The sequence below is a fragment of the Hyperolius riggenbachi genome, chromosome 12 (genome assembly GCF_040937935.1).
Source record: "Hyperolius riggenbachi isolate aHypRig1 chromosome 12, aHypRig1.pri, whole genome shotgun sequence".
Lineage (NCBI taxonomy): Eukaryota > Metazoa > Chordata > Amphibia > Anura > Hyperoliidae > Hyperolius > Hyperolius riggenbachi.
Window position 1 is genome coordinate 222713441 of NC_090657.1, and position 18763 is coordinate 222732203.

At 49.2% G+C, this 18763-nt stretch overlaps 1 protein-coding gene across 1 annotated transcript in view; it reads left to right on the plus strand.

Moving 5' to 3' along the window:
- LOC137540765 (beta-1,4-galactosyltransferase 5-like) overlaps positions 1 to 12542 on the plus strand; it is a 30284-nt gene extending 17742 nt beyond the window's left edge. The window contains exons 6-9 of the mRNA XM_068261915.1: positions 1457 to 1644; positions 11428 to 11550; positions 11638 to 11739; positions 12305 to 12542. Coding sequence (XP_068118016.1) covers positions 1457 to 1644; positions 11428 to 11550; positions 11638 to 11739; positions 12305 to 12440 — 549 coding nt within the window. The 3' untranslated portion in view covers positions 12441 to 12542. The remainder of the gene's footprint in view (positions 1 to 1456; positions 1645 to 11427; positions 11551 to 11637; positions 11740 to 12304) is intronic.
- The last annotated feature ends 6221 nt before the right edge of the window (positions 12543 to 18763 follow it).

The following is an 18763-nucleotide window of genomic DNA, read 5'->3' on the forward strand; positions in this document are numbered from 1 at the left end:
CTCTGGTCCTGTGTGCTGAGTACTGACTAAGTAACGACTCCAGGTACCCAAAAATTGCTCCGACTACACAGCCCTAGAACACGGATCAGTGAATAATGGCGCACAGCGCCTTTGCATAAAAATGGCGCCGCATTAAAAAGATACGCTTATCGCTATTTATCGTTAGTACTGCATAATAATGGCGCACAGGGGGAAAAAAAGAAAAACGGCACACACTAACGTTATTTATCAATAATGGCACACACTAACGTTATTTATCAATAGTGCTGTTCATTTGCCAAACAGCAGACGTTATTGCCCACAGTAACGTTATTTATCAATAGTGGCACACACTAACGTTATTTATCAATAGTGCTGTTCATTTGCCAAACAGCAGACGTTATTGCCTACAGTAACGTTATTTATCAATAGTGCCCTACATAAGCCAAACTGCAGACGCTATTTAACTGCAAATGGATTTAATGTAACACTGTCAAGGTTAGGGTTAAGCACCACTGGGGGGGTCTTAGGGTTAGGCACCATCAGGGGGGTCTTAGGGTTAGGCACCACCAGGGGGGTCTTAGGGTTAGGCACCACCTGGGGGGTCTTAGGGTTAGGCACCACCAGGGGGGTATTAGGGTTAGGCACCACCAGGGGAGTCTTAGGGTTAGGCACCACCAGGGGGGTCTTAGGGTTAGGCACCACCAGGGGGGTCTTAGGGTTAGGCACCACCAGGGGGTCTTAGGATTAGGCACCACCAGGGAGGGTTTATGGGTTAGGGATAGGTACAGAGAGGGTTCTGTGTGTTAACGCTAAATAACAATAAAGCTTTAACGTTAAATAACAATAAGGCTTTAACGTTAAATAGCGATAAGCGGCAAACGGATTAGCTGCAACACTGTGCGCCATTATTCGCAGGCGCCATTTTCAGATGGATGCCTAGAACATGCAGCTTACATATATTGCCAGGGCCGGATTTGTACTTTTTACCGCCCAAGGCCAATTATACCGTCTGTATGGTTGTTATCTCTGTGTGCCGCAATGAGAATTCTACTTACATCATTGGATGTCACAGACAATAACTATTTCAGTAATACGCGTATAAGTTATAAGTTATATTTTCCTTAAGAACTTTTATGTTATGTTTGCTGCCATCTCATTAATGATGGACCCATTATGCCACCATGTGAGTTAGGCTGAAGTGTACCTGTAGGATAGAGCTTACAGGTCTTGTAGGGACAACACAAGTACACAGGACAGAGAGTTCAAAGGTTAAAGCTGTCCTTGTAGATAGGAATGGCTGCATGGAACAGCTTTACTGAGCCGCCCCTAAATTTCTGGTGCCCTAGGCCATGGCCTATGTGGCCTTGCCAGAAATCCGGCCCTGTATATTGCACAACTGGGGGTACAGAGTCTATATTTTTGAACATACAGTATACATAACCGATCTCAGTGCAACATATTCTCTTCAATTCAGACCGGGACGCAGCCATTCAATCGAGCCAAACTCTTCAATGTCGGCTTCCTGGAGGCCATGAAGGACCTGGACTGGGACTGCCTGATATTCCATGATGTGGACCACATTCCGGAGAACGACCGCAATTATTATGGCTGCCAGGATATGCCCCGGCACTTTGCTGCCAAGCTGGACAAATACATGTATCGGTGAGTCCTCTATGTACCATGTCTCTGTATCTCATTACCGGGATCTGTGGCCAGTGTGAAGGGAAGGCCTCCATACATGTACCGGTGAGTCCTCTCTGTACCATGTCTCTGTATCTCATACCGGGATCTGTGGTCAGTGTGAAGGGAAGGCCTCCATACATGTACTGGTGAGTCCTCTCTGTACCATGTCTCTGTATCTCATTACCGGGATCTGTGGTCAGTGTGAGGGGAAGGCCTCCATACATGTACCGGTGAGTCCTCTCTGTACCATGTCTCTGTATCTCATTACCGGGATCTGTGGTCAGTGTGAAGGGAAGGCCTCCATACATGTACCGGTGAGTCCTCTCTGTACCATGTCTCTGTATCTCATTACCGGGATCTGTGGCCAGTGTGAGGGGAAGGCCTCCATACATGTACCGGTGAGTCCTCTATGTACCATGTCTCTGTATCTCATTACCGGGATCTGTGGCCAGTGTGAGGGGAAGGCCTCCATACATGTAGCGGTGAGTCCTCTCTGTACCGTGTCTCTGTATCTCATTACCGGGATCTGTGGTCAATGTGAGGGGAAGGCCTCCATACATGTACCGGTGAGTCCTCTCTGTACCATGTCTCTGTATCTCATTACCGGGATCTGTGGTCAGTGTGAGGGGAAGGCCTCCATACATGTGTCGGTGAGTCCTCTCTGTACCATGTCTCTGTATCTCATTACCGGGATCTGTGGTCAGTGTGAAGGGAAGGCCTTCATACATGTACCAGTGACTCCTCTCTGTACCGTGTCTCTGTATCTCATTACCGGGATCTATGGTCAGTGTGAGGGGAAGGCCTTCATACATGTACCGGTGAATCCTCTCTGTACCATGTCTCTGTGTCTCATTACCGGGATCGGTGGTCAGTGTGAGGGGAAGGCCTTCATACATGTACCGGTGAGTCCTCTCTGTACCATGTCTCTGTGTCTCATTACCGGGATCTGTGGTCAGTGTGAGGGGAAGGCCTTCATACATGTACCGGTGAGTCCTCTCTGTACCATGTCTCTGTGTCTCATTACCGGGATCTGTGATCAGTGTGAGGGGAAGGCCTTCATACATGTACCGGTGACTCCTCTCTGTACCATGTCTCTGTATCTCATTACTGGGATCTGTGGTCAGTGTGAGGGGAAGGCCTCCATACATGTACCGGTGAGTCCTCTCTGTACCATGTCTCTGTATCTCATTACCGGGATCTGTGGTCAGTGTGAGGGGGAAGGCCTCCATACATGTACCGGTGAGTCCTCTCTGTACCATGTCTCTGTATCTCATTACCGGGATCTGTGGTCAGTGTGAGGGGAAGGCATCCATACATGTACCGGTGACTCCTCTCTGTACCATGTCTCTGTATCTCATTACCGGGATCTGTGGTCAGTGTGAGGGGAAGGCCTTCATACATGTACTGGTGAGTCCTCTCTGTACCATGTCTCTGTATCTCATTACCGGGATCTGTGGTCAGTGTGAGGGGAAGGCATCCATACATGTACCGGTGACTCCTCTCTGTACCATGTCTCTGTATCTCATTACCGGTATCTGTGGTCAGTGTGAAGGGAAGGCCTTCATACATGTACCGGTCAGTCCTCTCTGTACCATGTCTCTATATCTCATTACCGGTATCTGTGGTCAGTGTGAAGCGAAGGCCTTCATACATGTACCGGTCAGTCCTCTCTGTACCATGTCTCTGTATCTCATTACCAGGATCTGTGGTCAGTGTGAAGGGAAGGCCTTTATACATGCACCGGTGAGTCCTCTCTGTACCGTGTCTCTGTATCTAATTACCAGAATCAGTGGACGGTGTGAAGGGAAGGCCTTCATACATGTACCGGTGAGTCCTCTATGCACCATGTCTCTGTATCTCATTACCAGGATCTGTGGTCAGTGTGAAGGGAAGGCCTCCATACATGTACCGGTGAGTCCTCTCTGTACCATGTCTCTGTATCTCATTACCGGGATCTGTGGTCAGTGTGAGGGGAAGGCCTTCATACATGTAGCGGTGAGTCCTCTCTGTACCGTGTCTCTGTATCTCATTACCGGGATCTGTGGTCAATGTGAGGGGAAGGCCTCCATACATGTACCGGTGAGTCCTCTCTGTACCATGTCTCTGTGTCTCATTACCGGGATCTGTGGTCAGTGTGAGGGGAAGGCCTCCATACATGTGTCGGTGAGTCCTCTCTGTACCATGTCTCTGTATCTCATTACCGGGATCTGTGGTCAGTGTGAAGGGAAGGCCTTCATACATGTACCAGTGACTCCTCTCTGTACCGTGTCTCTGTATCTCATTACCGGGATCTATGGTCAGTGTGAGGGGAAGGCCTTCATACATGTACCGGTGAGTCCTCTCTGTACCATGTCTCTGTGTCTCATTACCGGGATCTGTGGTCAGTGTGAGGGGAAGGCCTTCATACATGTACCGGTGAGTCCTCTCTGTACCATGTCTCTGTGTCTCATTACCGGGATCTGTGGTCAGTATGAGGGGAAGGCCTTCATACATGTACCGGTGAGTCCTCTCTGTACCATGTCTCTGTGTCTCATTACCGGGATCTGTGGTCAGTGTGAGGGGAAGGCCTTCATACATGTACCGGTGACTCCTCTCTGTACCATGTCTCTGTATCTCATTACTGGGATCTGTGGTCAGTGTGAGGGGAAGGCCTCCATACATGTACCGGTGAGTCCTCTCTGTACCATGTCTCTGTATCTCATTACCGGGATCTGTGGTCAGTGTGAGGGGGAAGGCCTCCATACATGTACCGGTGAGTCCTCTCTGTACCATGTCTCTGTATCTCATTACCGGGATCTGTGGTCAGTGTGAGGGGAAGGCATCCATACATGTACCGGTGAGTCCTCTCTGTACCATGTCTCTGTATCCCATTACCGGGATCTGTGGTCAGTGTGAGGGGAAGGCCTTCATACATGTACTGGTGAGTCCTCTCTGTACCATGTCTCTGTATCTCATTACCGGTATCTGTGGTCAGTGTGAAGGGAAGGCTTTCATACATGTACCGGTCAGTCCTCTCTGTACCATGTCTCTATATCTCATTACCGGTATCTGTGGTCAGTGTGAAGGGAAGGCCTTCATACATGTACCGGTCAGTCCTCTCTGTACCATGTCTCTGTATCTCATTACCAGGATCTGTGGTCAGTGTGAAGGGAAGGCCTTTATACATGCACCGGTGAGTCCTCTCTGTACCGTGTCTCTGTATCTAATTACCAGAATCAGTGGACGGTGTGAAGGGAAGGCCTTCATACATGTACCGGTGAGTCCTCTATGCACCATGTCTCTGTATCTCATTACCAGGATCTGTGGTCAGTGTGAAGGGAAGGCCTTCATACATGTACCGGTGAGTCCTCTCTGTACCATGTCTCTGTATCTCATTACCGGGATCTGTGGTCAGTGTGAAGGGAAGGCCTTCATACATGTACCGGTGAGTCCTCTCTGTACCATGTCTCTGTATCTCATTACCGGGATCTGTGGTCAGTGTGAGGGGAAGGCCTTCATACATGTACCTGTGAGTCCTCTCTGTACCGTGTCTCTGTATCTAATTACCGGAATCAGTGGAAGGTGTGAAGGGAAGGCCTTCATACATGTACCGGTGAGTCCTCTATGCACCATGTCTCTGTATCTCATTACCAGGATCTGTGGTCAGTGTGAGGGGAAGGCCTTCATACATGTACCGGTGAGTCCTCTCTGTACCATGTCTCTGTATCTCATTACCAGGATCTGTGGTCAGTGTGAAGGGAAGGCCTTTATACATGCACCGGTGAGTCCTCTCTGTACCGTGTCTCTGTATCTAATTACCAGAATCAGTGGACGGTGTGAAGGGAAGGCCTTCATACATGTACCGGTGAGTCCTCTATGCACCATGTCTCTGTATCTCATTACCAGGATCTGTGGTCAGTGTGAAGGGAAGGCCTTCATACATGTACCGGTGAGTCCTCTATGCACCATGTCTCTGTATCTCATTACCAGGATCTGTGGTCAGTGTGAGGGGAAGGCCTTCATACATGTACCGGTGAGTCCTCTCTGTACCATGTCTCTGTATCTCATTACCTGGATCTGTGGTCAGTGTGAAGGGAAGGCCTTCATACATGTACCGGTGAGTCCTCTCTGTACCATGTCTCTGTATCTCATTTCCGGGATCTGTGGTCAGTGTGAAGGGAAGGCCTTCATACATGTACCGGTGAGTCCTCTCTGTACCATGTCTCTGTATCTCATTACTGGGATCTGTGGTCAGTGTGAGGGGAAGGCCTTCATACATGTACCGGTGAGTCCTCTCTGTACCATGTCTCTGTATCTCATTAAGGGAATCAGTGGACGGTGTGAAGGGAAGGCCTTCATACATGTGCCGGTGACTCCTCTCTGTACCATGTCTCTGTATCTCATTACCGGGAACTGTGGTCAGTGTGAGGGGAAGGTCTTCATACATGTGCCGGTGACTCCTCTCTGTACCATGTCTCTGTATCTCATTACCGGGATCTGTGGTCAGTGTGAAGGGAAGGCCTTCATACATGTACCGGTGACTCCTCTCTGTACCATGTCTCTGTATCTCATTACCAGGTTCTGTGGTCAGTGTGAAGGGAGGCCTACATACATGTAGCGGTGAGTCCTCTATGTACCATGTCTCTGTATCTCATTACCGGGATCTGTGGTCAGTGTGAGGGGAAGGCATCCATACATGTACCGGTGACTCCTCTCTGTACCATGTCTCTGTATTTCATTACCGGGATCTGTGGTCAGTGTGAGGGGAAGGCCTTCATACATGTACCGGTGAGTCCTCTCTGTACCATGTCTCTGTATCTCATTACCGGGATCTGTGGTCAGTGTGAGGGGAAGGCATCCATACATGTACCGGTGACTCCTCTCTGTACCATGTCTCTGTATCTCATTACCGGTATCTGTGGTCAGTGTGAAGGGAAGGCCTTCATACATGTACCGTTGAGTCCTCTCTGTACCATGTCTCTGTATCTCATTACCGGGATCTGTGGTCAGTGTGAAGGGAAGGCCTTCATACATGTATCGGTGAATCCTCTCTGTACCATGTCTCTGTATCTAATTACCAGAATCAGTGGACGGTGTGAAGGGAAGGCCTTCATACATGTACCGGTGAGTCCTCTATGCACCATGTCTCTGTATCTCATTACCAGGATCTGTGGTCAGTGTGAAGGGAAGGCCTCTATACATGTACCGGTGAGTCCTCTCTGTACCGTGTCTCTGTATCTCATTACCGGAATCAGTGGACGGTGTGAAGGGAAGGCCTTCATACATGTACCGGTGAGTCCTCTCTGTACCATCTCTCTGTATCTCATTACCTGGATCTGTGGTCAGTGTGAAGGGAAGGCCTTCATACATGTACCGGTGAGTCCTCTCTGTACCGTGTCTCTGTATCTAATTACCGGAATCAGTGGAAGGTGTGAAGGGAAGGCCTTCATACATGTACCGGTGAGTCCTCTCTGTACCATGTCTCTGTATCTCATTACCGGGATCTGTGGTCAGTGTGAAGGAAAGGCCTTCATACATGTACCGGTGACTCCTCTCTGTACCATGTCTCTGTATCTCATTACCGGGATCTGTGGTCAGTGTGAAGGGAAGGCCTTCATACATGTACCGGTGACTCCTCTCTGTACCATGTCTCTGTATCTCATTACTGGGATCTGTGGTCAGTGTGAAGGGAAGGCCTTCATACATGTACCGGTGAGTCCTCTCTGTACCATGTCTCTGTATCTCATTACCGGGATCTGTGGTCAGTGTGAGGGGAAGGCCTTCATACATGTACCGGTGAGTCCTCTCTGTACCATGTCTCTGTATCTCATTACCGGGATCTGTGGTCAGTGTGAGGGGAAGGCCTTCATACATGTACCGGTGAGTCCTCTCTGTACCATGTCTCTGTATCTTATTACCGGGATCTGTGGTCAGTGTGAGGGGAAGGCCTTCATACATGTACCGGTGAGTCCTCTCTGTACCATGTCTCTGTGTACCATTACCGGGATCTGTGGTCAGTGTGAGGGTAAGGCCTTCATACATGTACCGGTGAGTCCTCTCTGTACCATGTCTCTGTGTACCATTACCGGGATCTGTGGTCAGTGTGAGGGTAAGGCCTTCATACATGTACCGGTGAGTCCTCTCTGTACCATGTCTCTGTGTCTCATTACCGGGAGCTGTGGTCATCGTGAAGGGAAGGCCTTCAAACATGTATCGTGCGTCCTCTGTACCGTATCTTTGTATCTCATTACCGGTATCTGTGGTCAGTGTGAGGGGAAGGTCTCCATACATGTATCGGTGAGTCCTCTGTACCATGTCTCTGTATCTCATTACCGGGATCTGTGGTCAGTGTGAAGGGAAGGCCTTCATACATGTGCCGGTGAGTCCTCTCTGTACCATGTGTAGCGAGACAGACTGGATCGCTAATGAATGTAACGGGGCCTCTTAGTGGATACCGCCTCCAGTGGCACCCTGCCTCCCAGAATCATGCAGACAGCAGTATCAATGCAATATATTTATTCCCCACAGACCAAAGTGATCTAATGGGGTGACGTAAGCAATAGAAAATATAGCACTAATCAAACGCTTGTTAACTCAGCAAGATCATAACAATAAAAGTAATATACCTTACACATTCAAAGTGCATCAAAAGTGTATGTCCAAAGTAGCCACCTCCTGCGCCACTCCAGTGTCACTCTAAACAAGTGTACACTAGACTGGCGCAGAACGCACCGCAGCAAAGGGACAAGCTTAATAAACTGCAATCAACACACGGTAGTAACCTCTTGCGCCCCTCCAGTGTCACTTTAAAGAAGTGCACACTACACTGGCGAAAGACGCACAACCATAGCAAAGAAACAAACTTAAGAAAATGCAATCAGTAGCACAACCTTATTTAACTCCCGTCTGGCCAGTGGGCTATAATGCAGTTCTGCACTCGGGGTACCCCTTTAAAGTGAACCTTAAGTGTCCCAAAAAAATGAGTTTTACTCACCTGGGGCTTACCTCAGCCCCCTGCAGCTGATCGGTGCCCACGACGAGTCGCTCTGATGCTCCGGGTCCCGCTGGCGGCCACTTCCGGTTTCGCCGTCAGGACCCGTCAGGCTGGGGAACGCGGCTGATACTACGCGTTCCCAGCCAAAATAGCACCCCTATGCGGCCATATGTCCGCATACGGGTGCCTATGCGGACATATGGCCGCATAGGGGTGCTATTTTGGCTGGGAACGCGTAGTATCAGCCGCGTTCCCCAGCCTGACGGGTCCTGACGGCGAAACCGGAAGTGGCCGCCAGCGGGACCCGGAGCATCAGAGCGACTCGTCGTGGGCACCGATCAGCTGCAGGGGGCTGAGGTAAGCCCCAGGTGAGTAAAACTCATTTTTTTTGGGACACTTAAGGTACACTTTAAGGAACGTTATGTGCACAGTTGGGCGCCTTGTGAAGAAGGTGCAGCAGCAAGTAGACTCCCGATGCACTCAGCAATAATAGCATAGATGCCAGTGATGTGAGAGGGGACAGGTTAACCAGGCTACAGTTCAGAATGGCAGGTGTAGTGAAAATTTTTGCTACCTATCATATTTTGCAACTTGCCATAGAGGACAGTGTATGACTGTGTAGGCGTGGCTCCTCTCTGTTAACACGCCTGTAATTTTTTGCAACCACAGATCCCATTGAGCTAGAAGGGGGATTGTTCCCTCCAGGGGGGGGTTATTAGTTGAGCAAGAGGGGGGATTGTTTCCTCGGGGGGTGGAGGGTTATTAGTTGAGGAAGAGGGGGGATTGTTCCCTCCAGGGGGGGTTATTAGTTGAGCAACAGGGGGGATTGTTCCCTCCAGGGGGGGTTATTAGTTGAGCAAGAGGGGGGATTGATCCCTGGGGGGGGTTATTAGTTGAGCAAGAGGGGGATTGTTCCCTCCAGGGGGGGTTATTAGTTGAGCAAGAGGGGAGGGTTCTGTGTGAGAATAGGGTTTGGTTGGGTTGCATTTTCTGATACAGATAGGTTAAAGTCAATGGCTAGGTTGCACTTTCTGATAGCTATACGTATAAATAAGTGCAACCGGTTGCAAAATCTGATAAAGTTGCAAAAAATTTCACCACACAGGCTATGGCAAACAGTCCTGACATACACTGTCCACAGTTTGTTGTAAGAGGAGTGGTATGACTCCCAAACCTCTCAGCCAGGTTAATGCCCCTCTATCACTGCAAAGATAGTTCCTACCATGAGGTGCAGGGCCAGTCCCTGATAATGGTCACTCAGCAGGTGCAGAACTCGCAGGCCAGCATGAGGTGCAGGGTCAGTCCCTAATAATGGTCACTCAGCAGGTGCAGAACTCGCAGGCCAGCATGAGGTGCAGAGCCAGTCCCTGATAATGGTCACTCAGCAGGTGCAGAACTCACAGGCCAGCATGAGGTGCAGGGTCAGTCCCTGATAATGGTCACTCAGCAGGTGCAGAACTCGCAGGCCAGCATGAGGTGCAGGGCCAGTCCCTGATAATGGTCACTCAGCAGGTGCAGAACTCGCAGGCCAGCATGAGGTGCAGGGCCAGTCCCTGATAATGGTCACTCAGCAGGTGCAGAACTTACAGGCCAGCATGAGGTGCAGGGCCAGTCCCTGATAATGGTCACTCAGCAGGTGCAGAACTCACAGGCCAGCATGAGGTGCAGGGCCAGTCCCTGATAATGGTCACTCAGCAGGTGTAGAACTCACAGGCAGGAGTTTTGAGGAGACTGAGATTCACAAACTTTGTAATCCAGCTAAAATGGTTCCTTCTGAAGTCCACACGGCTTGTACAATCCAGACTCCACCAACCTCACAGGTTCACACAGTTCTGGTCCGGCAGCTGTATCCTTTCTCCAAGATTCAGCTCAGGGTGCAGCAATCTGTGTCACAGGATCCCTTCTCCACACTCAGAAACAAATGGAAGCCAGTCTGATGGATTTAGGCCTGAAAATCCAGTCACTCCAGACCTCTCTCCCAGGCTCTAGGCACACCAGCCACACCTCAGCTCCCAGCAGCCTCTGCTCACTCCAGCCTCTCTTCCAGAATTCTCTGCAGTCTTAAAGGAACTATGCCCTCCAAAGGCAGTAGTATATAACATAACAATAACAGCACATTATATGGTGTTACACATGTCTCTGTGTCTCATTACCGGGATCTGTGGTCATTGTGAAGGGAAGGCCTTCAAACATGTATCGGTGCATCCTCTGTACCGTATCTTTGTATCTCATTACCGGTATCTGGGGTCAGTGTGAGGGGAAGGTCTCCATACATGTATCGGTGAGTCCTCTGTACCATGTGTCTGTATCTCATTACCGGGATCTGTGGTCAGTGTGAGGGGAAGGCCTTCAAACATGTATCGGTGAGTCCTTTCTGTACCATGTCTCTGTATCTCATTACCGGGATCTGTGGTCAGTGTGAAGGGAAGGCCTTCATACATGTACCGGTGACTCCTCTCTGTACCAGGTCTCTGTATCTCATTACCGGGATCTGTGGTCAGTGTGAAGGGAAGGCCTTCATACATGTACCGGTGAGTCTTCTCTGTACCGTGTTTCTGTGTCTCATTACTGGGATCTGTGCTCAGTGTGAAGGGAAGGCCTTCAAACATGTATCGGTGAGTCCTCTCTGTACCATGTCTCTGTATCTCATTACCGGTATCTGTGGTCAGTGTGAAGGGAAGGCCTTCATACTTGTACCGGTGAGTCCTCTCTGTATGATGTCTCTGTATTCCGTTACCCATGTTATTGACGTGCTTTAATAATCACTCTACCTTTTATTCTCCCCCTAGGCTGCCCTATAAAGAGTTCTTTGGCGGTGTGAGTGGTCTGACAGTGGGGCAGTTCCGCAGGATTAATGGTTTCTCCAATGCATTCTGGGGTTGGGGCGGCGAGGACGATGATCTCTGGAACAGGTAACAAATGTGCCAGACCCTCTCTCCCCATTGACTAACCCCCTCTAGTGGTGGAATTACAGTTAGGGAATTCATGTCTTCCTACAGAGTGCAGTATGCTGGCTACACTGTGACACGTCCAGGAGGAGAGATCGGGAAATATAAATCCATCCCCCACCACCACCGAGGAGAGGCCCAGTTCCTTGGCCGGTGAGTTTTCGACAAAATCAGTGCTTGTCCCTATTATTTATACATCTGGCCACGGCTGGGGTCTTATGAAGAAGAGTAGACCTCTCAGAACGTGGGACGGGGCAAATGCAGTTCCGATATTTATCCAACTTCTGGGATTCCAAACTCATAACAGACAAAATGGACACTTACAATTTGGGCGGTTCCATAGACTGTAATGTGAATAACGACTTTAGCAGTGCTCAGAGGGTAATTTTGGGTAAAGGAGGAAGCCCAGATTGTGAGAAAACAGCGTAATTCAGTCGCAAGCAATCGCTGGCAGTCGAATTACACCTTTCCCCGGAGTCCATGGAGGCCGGAGGGGGAATAGTAAATAATGCTGCCGGGAAATTTGCAGTAGTAGGGTGAGCCATTTTTCGGCTTCACCCTGCGGCCAAATTTCCAGACACCCTTTTTGCTTGTAAGCCATAAGGGCACCCCAGTGCTCTACTCATCCATCAGCATTGCTTCATTCTGCCTGTTATGGTAAGCTTGAGATATCTACATTGGACAGAACTTCACCTCACCCTATGTTTTTCTCATTCAGGTACGCTTTACTGAGACGGTCAAAAGAGCGCCAGACGCTGGACGGCCTCAGCAACTTGGAGTATTCTCCGAACATCGCTTACCATGCTTTGTACAAAAACATCACAGTGGACCTGTCTCCAGATGTGGCTTCATGATAAGTACTCCAGATAAAGATCCTGAGCCTCTGGGCAGGAGAAGCTTTTCATGCCCTCTTATTATTGACGGCTAACCTGGAATCCAAAGAAGAACGGAGTCCTAGAATCCTAATTTCATGTTTCACCTGTCAGACAGGAGTCAACTGCCATGGAGAAGGACTCTGCTGACATCTGGTGAGACCTCTATCATCAGTGAGCACAGCCTTGGTGAACACAGCTTTGCCTGAGGCTTGCTGAGATCCAACAAAATGTCCTCTGAAGATGGATCATCCTAACTTTCAGCTATATCTGAAGAACGTGAGGTGGCAGATGTTTTTTAACAACTAGGACAATGCTTGGCTTGGAGGGATACTGAGGGTAGCACAGGAGGCTTATGATCCCACAAAGTGTTCCCTGGAGGAACCAATCTTTCCACAGAGGTGGACACATACCATAGAGGATTGCATAGGAAAGTGATGACTAACAGGAGATTGATCTCCACACAGAAGGTGCCATAGAATCTTTCCCCGTGGTTGTATCTCCTCATGCATGGTGCACAGGCGAATGGGTCACAGGACACATATGTTGCTGTACTTAAAGAGACACTGAAGCGAAAAAAAAATTATGATATTATGATTTGTATGTGTAGTACAGCTAAGAAATAAAACCTTAAGATCAGATACATCAGTCTAATTGTTTCCAGTACAGGAAGAGTTGAGAAACTCCAGTTGTTATGTCTATGCAAACAAGCCATTAAGCTCTCCGAAGTCTAATGCTGGGAATACACGGTTCGTTTTTGCCTTCGTTTAAACCTTCGATTCGTTCGGTAAACGAATCGAGTGTTGAAAACGTATGTGAAAATAGTCATAATCTCATTATAGTTTCGATTAATAGACCCCAAAAACGAACGACTAGTGATCGAACATGTTTGATATTATCTCTCTTTATCCATCTAATCGAGCCATTGGTAGGCTTGATGGCTGTTCAGATCGATTATACATTCGTTTTTGCTAGTCCGTCCCTGTAAAAAGGGATTTTCGTTTCGTTTCTTTGCAGCCTTCGATCATTGGAAAAACGAAACCATCAGAATCGGAAAAAAAAACTAAACCGTGGGTGGTGATATTAACCGTATGACTGATTATTTCGGGATCGAAAAGGACAAAAGGCACAATCGAAACGAAGGTTTAAACGAAGGCAAAAACGAACCGTGTATTCCCAGCATTAGTCGTGAAGAGGGCTGTTATCTGACTATTATTATCTCAACTGTAAGTGAACTGTTTACTTTTCCTCTGGCAGAGGAGAGGTCATTACTTCACAGACTGCTCTGAAAGACTCATTTTGAATGCTGAGTGTTATGTAATCTGCACATATTATAGAATGATGCAATGTTAGAAAAAACACTTTATACCTGAAAATAAAAGTATGAGAATATTTTCTTTGCTGCTAATCTTCTAGTAATTATTCATAGTACACAACCAATTCATTATATCATTTTTTTTTCGCTTCAGTGTCTCTTTAAGGCACTCACAGATCTACCATGACACGACCTGAGGCAAATATTTCAGAGTGACACTTTCTAGAGGTGGTGAACTGATAAGGGTGCTGTAAAAATGAAGGGTCTTTAAGTAACTGTCTGCTCTGTACAGTTGTTCTAATGACTGCATGTGCCCCCCACAGAGATAAGACATTATACAAACTTTGGAATTTGTACACTGTCACACAGGCTAGTGATTTTATGGTGTCTGATTACTAACACAGTGAAGATGGTAAATAGCAATCTGTATTACATGTCTGGAGAAGACATGGTCAGATACATCCAGGGCCGGATTTGTACTTTTCACCGCCCAAGGCCAACTATACCATCTGTTTGGTTGTTATCTCTGTGTGCCCTAATGAGAATTCTACTTCCTCTCCATCATTGGATGTCAGTTGTCACAGAAAATGACTATTTTAGTAATACGCGTATAGATTATAAGTTATGTTTTCCTTAAGAACTTTTATGTTATGAATGATTGCCATCTCATTAATGATGGAACCATTGTGTCACCATGAGAGCTAGGCTGAAGTGTACCTGCAGGATAGTGGTTACAGGTCTTGCAGGGACAACACAAGTACAGGACATGGAGTTCAAAGGTTAAATCTGTCCTAGTAGATAGATAGAATAGCTTTACTGCCCCTCACTGAGCTGCCCCTAAATTTCTGGTGCCCTAGGCCATGGCCTATGTGGCCTTGCCAGAAATCCGGCCCTGGATACATCGAGATACTGCAGGGCTTAATGGCTCAATTAGTTCAAAGAAAACAATTGTTCTCAATCTAATTGAACTTCTTCCTTCTTGTGCTTGTTCTTGTGTCCTGTTAGAAGCTTTGGTTACTGAACTGCTGTATATGTGTAAACATCCTGGGATATCCTTTGGTTTTGAAACAGGGATCTGCAATAAGTGTTGAAACTGTCACAGTTTCCGACTTTTTGTAACTTTGAGTGACTTTCCCCCATCCCCCGCACACACTGAGCAGGAATGACAAGGAAACAGGCACACTTACCTACTGAACCCCAGTGATGGCCAGCTGCTGGACCCTAATCTGATTAAACGGCACATGCTAGGGATGCAAATTTTATAGAGTTCTAAACAGGGGTGGGAGGTATGTACACATATTACACAGCATTGAGAGACAAAAGGGGAAAAAGAGCTCTGGCCAATGGATCAGTGAATAATGGCGCACAGCGCCTATGCATAAAAATGGCGCTGCATTAAAAAGATACGCTTATCGCTATTTATAGTTAGTCCTGCATAATAATGGCGCACAGGGAAAAAAGAAGAAAAACGGCACACAGTAACGTTATTTATCAATAGCGCCGTTCATATGCCAAACAGCAGACGTTATTGCGCACAGTAACGTTATTTATCAATAGCTAACCTGCATAAGCCAAACTGCAGAAGTTATTTAACTGCAAAACAGTGAATGGATTTAATGTAACACTGTCAAGGTTAGGGTTAGGCACCACCAGGGGAGATTTAGGGTTAGGCACTACCAGGGGGGTCTTAGGGTTAGGCACCACCAGGGGGTGCTTAGGGTTAGGCACCTCCAGGGGGGTGGTTAGGGTTAGGCACCTCCAGGGGGTGCTTAGGGTTAGGCACCTCCAGGGGGGTGGTTAGGGTTAGGCACCTCCAGGGGGGTGGTTAGGGTTAGGCACCTCCAGGGGGGTGGTTAGGGTTAGGCACCTCCAGGGGGGTGGTTAGGGTTAGGCACCTCCAGGGGGGTGGTTAGGGTTAGGCACCTCCAGGGGGGTCTTAGGGTTAGGCACCTCCAGGGGGGTGGTTAGAGTTAGGCACCTCCAGGGGGGTGGTTAGGGTTAGGCACCACCAGGGGTTGGTTAGGGTTAGGCACCACCAGCTGGGTGGTTAGGGTTAGGCACCACCAGCGGGGTGGTTAGGGTTAGTCACCACCAGCGGGGTGGTTAGGGTTAGGCACCACCAGGGGGGTGGTTACAGTTAGGCACCTGCAGGGGGGTGGTTAGAGTTAGGCACCTCCAGGGGGGTGGTTAGGGTTAGGCACCTACAGGGGGGTGGTTAGGGTTAGGCACCACCAGGGGGGTGGTTAGGGTTAGGCACCACCAGGGGGGTGGTTAGGGTTAGGCACCACCAGGGGGGTGGTTAGGGTTAGGCACCACCAGGGGGGTGGTTAGGGTTAGGCACCACCAGGGGGGTGGTTACAGTTAGGCACCTCCAGGGAGGTGGTTAGGGTTAGGCACCTCCAGGGGGGTGGTTAGGGTTAGGCACCACCAGCGGGGTGGTTAGGGTTAGGCACCACCAGGGGAGGGTTTAGGGGTTAGGGATAGGTACAGAGAGGGTTCTGTGTGTTAACGCTAAATAACGATAAGGCTGTAACATTAAATAACAATAAGGCTTTAACGTTACATAGCGATAAGCGACAAACGGATTAGCGGCAACACCGTGCCACATTATTCGCAGGTGCCATTTTCAGATGGATCCCTGGCCAAAAGGCCTTACAGTCTAAAGGTTTAAAGAGAACCCGAGACGGATTTTTTAAACCTTAATAGGACACAGAGACATGTTCTGTGCACAATGACATGCTGCTGTGTCCTTCTGCTGCCGCCGTCAGTTCCCCCCGGGCTCTGCTGTCCCCCCCTGAAAATAGCGCCATGCTAGCGATAATCTGCTAACATGTGTCATTTTTTTCCTGCTTCCAGATGCCGTTTTTTTAAGCCGAACACTCTCTGCTGCCATTCGCCGGCTCCTGATCACTTGACCTGCATGGGGATTTGGGACCGAGGGGGCCCCATGCTACTATTTTTGCAGGGGTACCCGGTTAAGTCTCGTAATGCCCCAGCACAACCCATTCCACAAGCCTTTGTCCAATAGGTTGGGAGGGTCCCAGCGCTAGAGCGGTGAGCTTGAAGGGGGTGGGGGATGCCTCAGGATTACCCAGAAGCCTCCCTCTACTGAGGTAAGTATCTAAGTTAACTCACATTTTCCTTCAGGCACCCTTTGCACAGAAGTGGCAAGTGCCGCCCTGCCATTGTTCCTTGGAGAGCGCCTCCAGCTAGATCTGCCGACACCAGTTATACTCACCGTGTTGCCCTGATGAAGCAGGCTGTGACCACTGAAACGCGTTGTCTTACTTTATTACATTCTGAATAAATTATACCTAGGAAAACTGGTATTATTTATTGGAGAGATAGGCCAACACTTGCCACTCTTTTTTCAGCTGTGTGTACTGCACATGGAATGGGAGGTGGGGGGGGTTGCTATACATGGATGTTACACATAGAATAGGGGACTGCACTTAGAATAGGAGGCGGGGGGGCTGCACATGGAATGGGAGAGGGCTGCTGTACATGGATGTTACACATGGTAGAGTGGGTTGCACATGTAATGGGAGGGGCTGCTGTACATGGATGTTACACATGGGAGAGGGGGCTGCACGTGGAATGGGAGGGGCTGCTGTACATGGATGTTACACGTGGAAGAGGGGGCTGCACATGGAATGGGAGGGGCTGCTGTACATGGATGTTACACGTGGAAGAGGGGGCTGCACATGGAATGGGAGGGGGCTGCTGTACATGGATGTTACACATGGAAGAGGGGGCTGCACATGGAATGGGAGGGGCTGCTGTACATGGATGTTACACGTGGAAGAGGGGGCTGCACATGGAATGGGAGGGGCTGCTGTACAGGGATGTTACACGTGGAAGAGGGGGCTGCACGTGGAATGGGAGGGGGCTGCTGTACATGGATGTTACACATGGGAGAGGGGGCTGCACATGGAATGGGAGGGGGGTTGCTGTACATGGATGTTACACATGGAAGAGGGGGCTGCACATGGAATGGGAGGGGCTGCTGTACATGGATGTTACACGTGGAAGAGGGGGCTGCACATGGAATGGGAGGGGCTGCTGTACATGGATGTTACACGTGGAAGAGGGGGCTGCACATGGAATGGGAGGGGCTGCTGTACAGGGATGATACACATGGGAGAGGGGGCTGCATATGGAATGGGAAGAGCTGCTGTACATGGATGATACACATGGAAGAGGGGGCTGCACATGGAATGGGAGGGGCTGCTGTATATGGATGTTACACATGGAAGAGGGGGCTGTACATGGAATGGGAGGGGCTGCTGTACATGGATGTTACACGTGGAAGAGGGGGCTGCACATGGAATGGGATGGGCTGCTGTACATGGATGATACACATGGAAGAGGGGGCTGCACATGGAATGGGAGGGGCTGCTGTATATGGATGTTACACGTGGGAGAGGGGGCTGCACATGGAATGGGAGGGGGTTGCTGTACATGGATGTTACACATGGGAGAGGAGGCTGCACATGGAAAGGGAGGGGCTGCTGTACATCGATGATACACATGGGAGAGGGGGCTGCACATGGAATGGGAGGGGCTGCTGTACATGGATGATACAGATAGAGGAGTGTTGGCACATGGAATGGGAGGGGGGCTGCTGTACATGGATGATACACATGGTAGAGTGGGTTGCACATGGAATGGGAGGGGCTGCTGTACATGGATGATACATATGGAAGAGGAGGCTGCACATAGGGATGGGAGGGGTTGCTGTACATGGATGATACACATGGGAGAGGGGGCTACACATGGAAAGGGAGGGACTGCTGTACATGGATGTTACACATGGAAGAGGGGGCTGCACATGAAAAGGGAGGGGCTGCTGTACATGGATGTTACACATGGAAGAGGGGCTCCATATGGAATGGGAGGAGGCTGCTGTACAGGGATGATACATATGGAAGAGGGGGCTGAACGTGGAATGGGAGGGGCTGCTGCACAAGAAAGGGGAGCCACAACATAC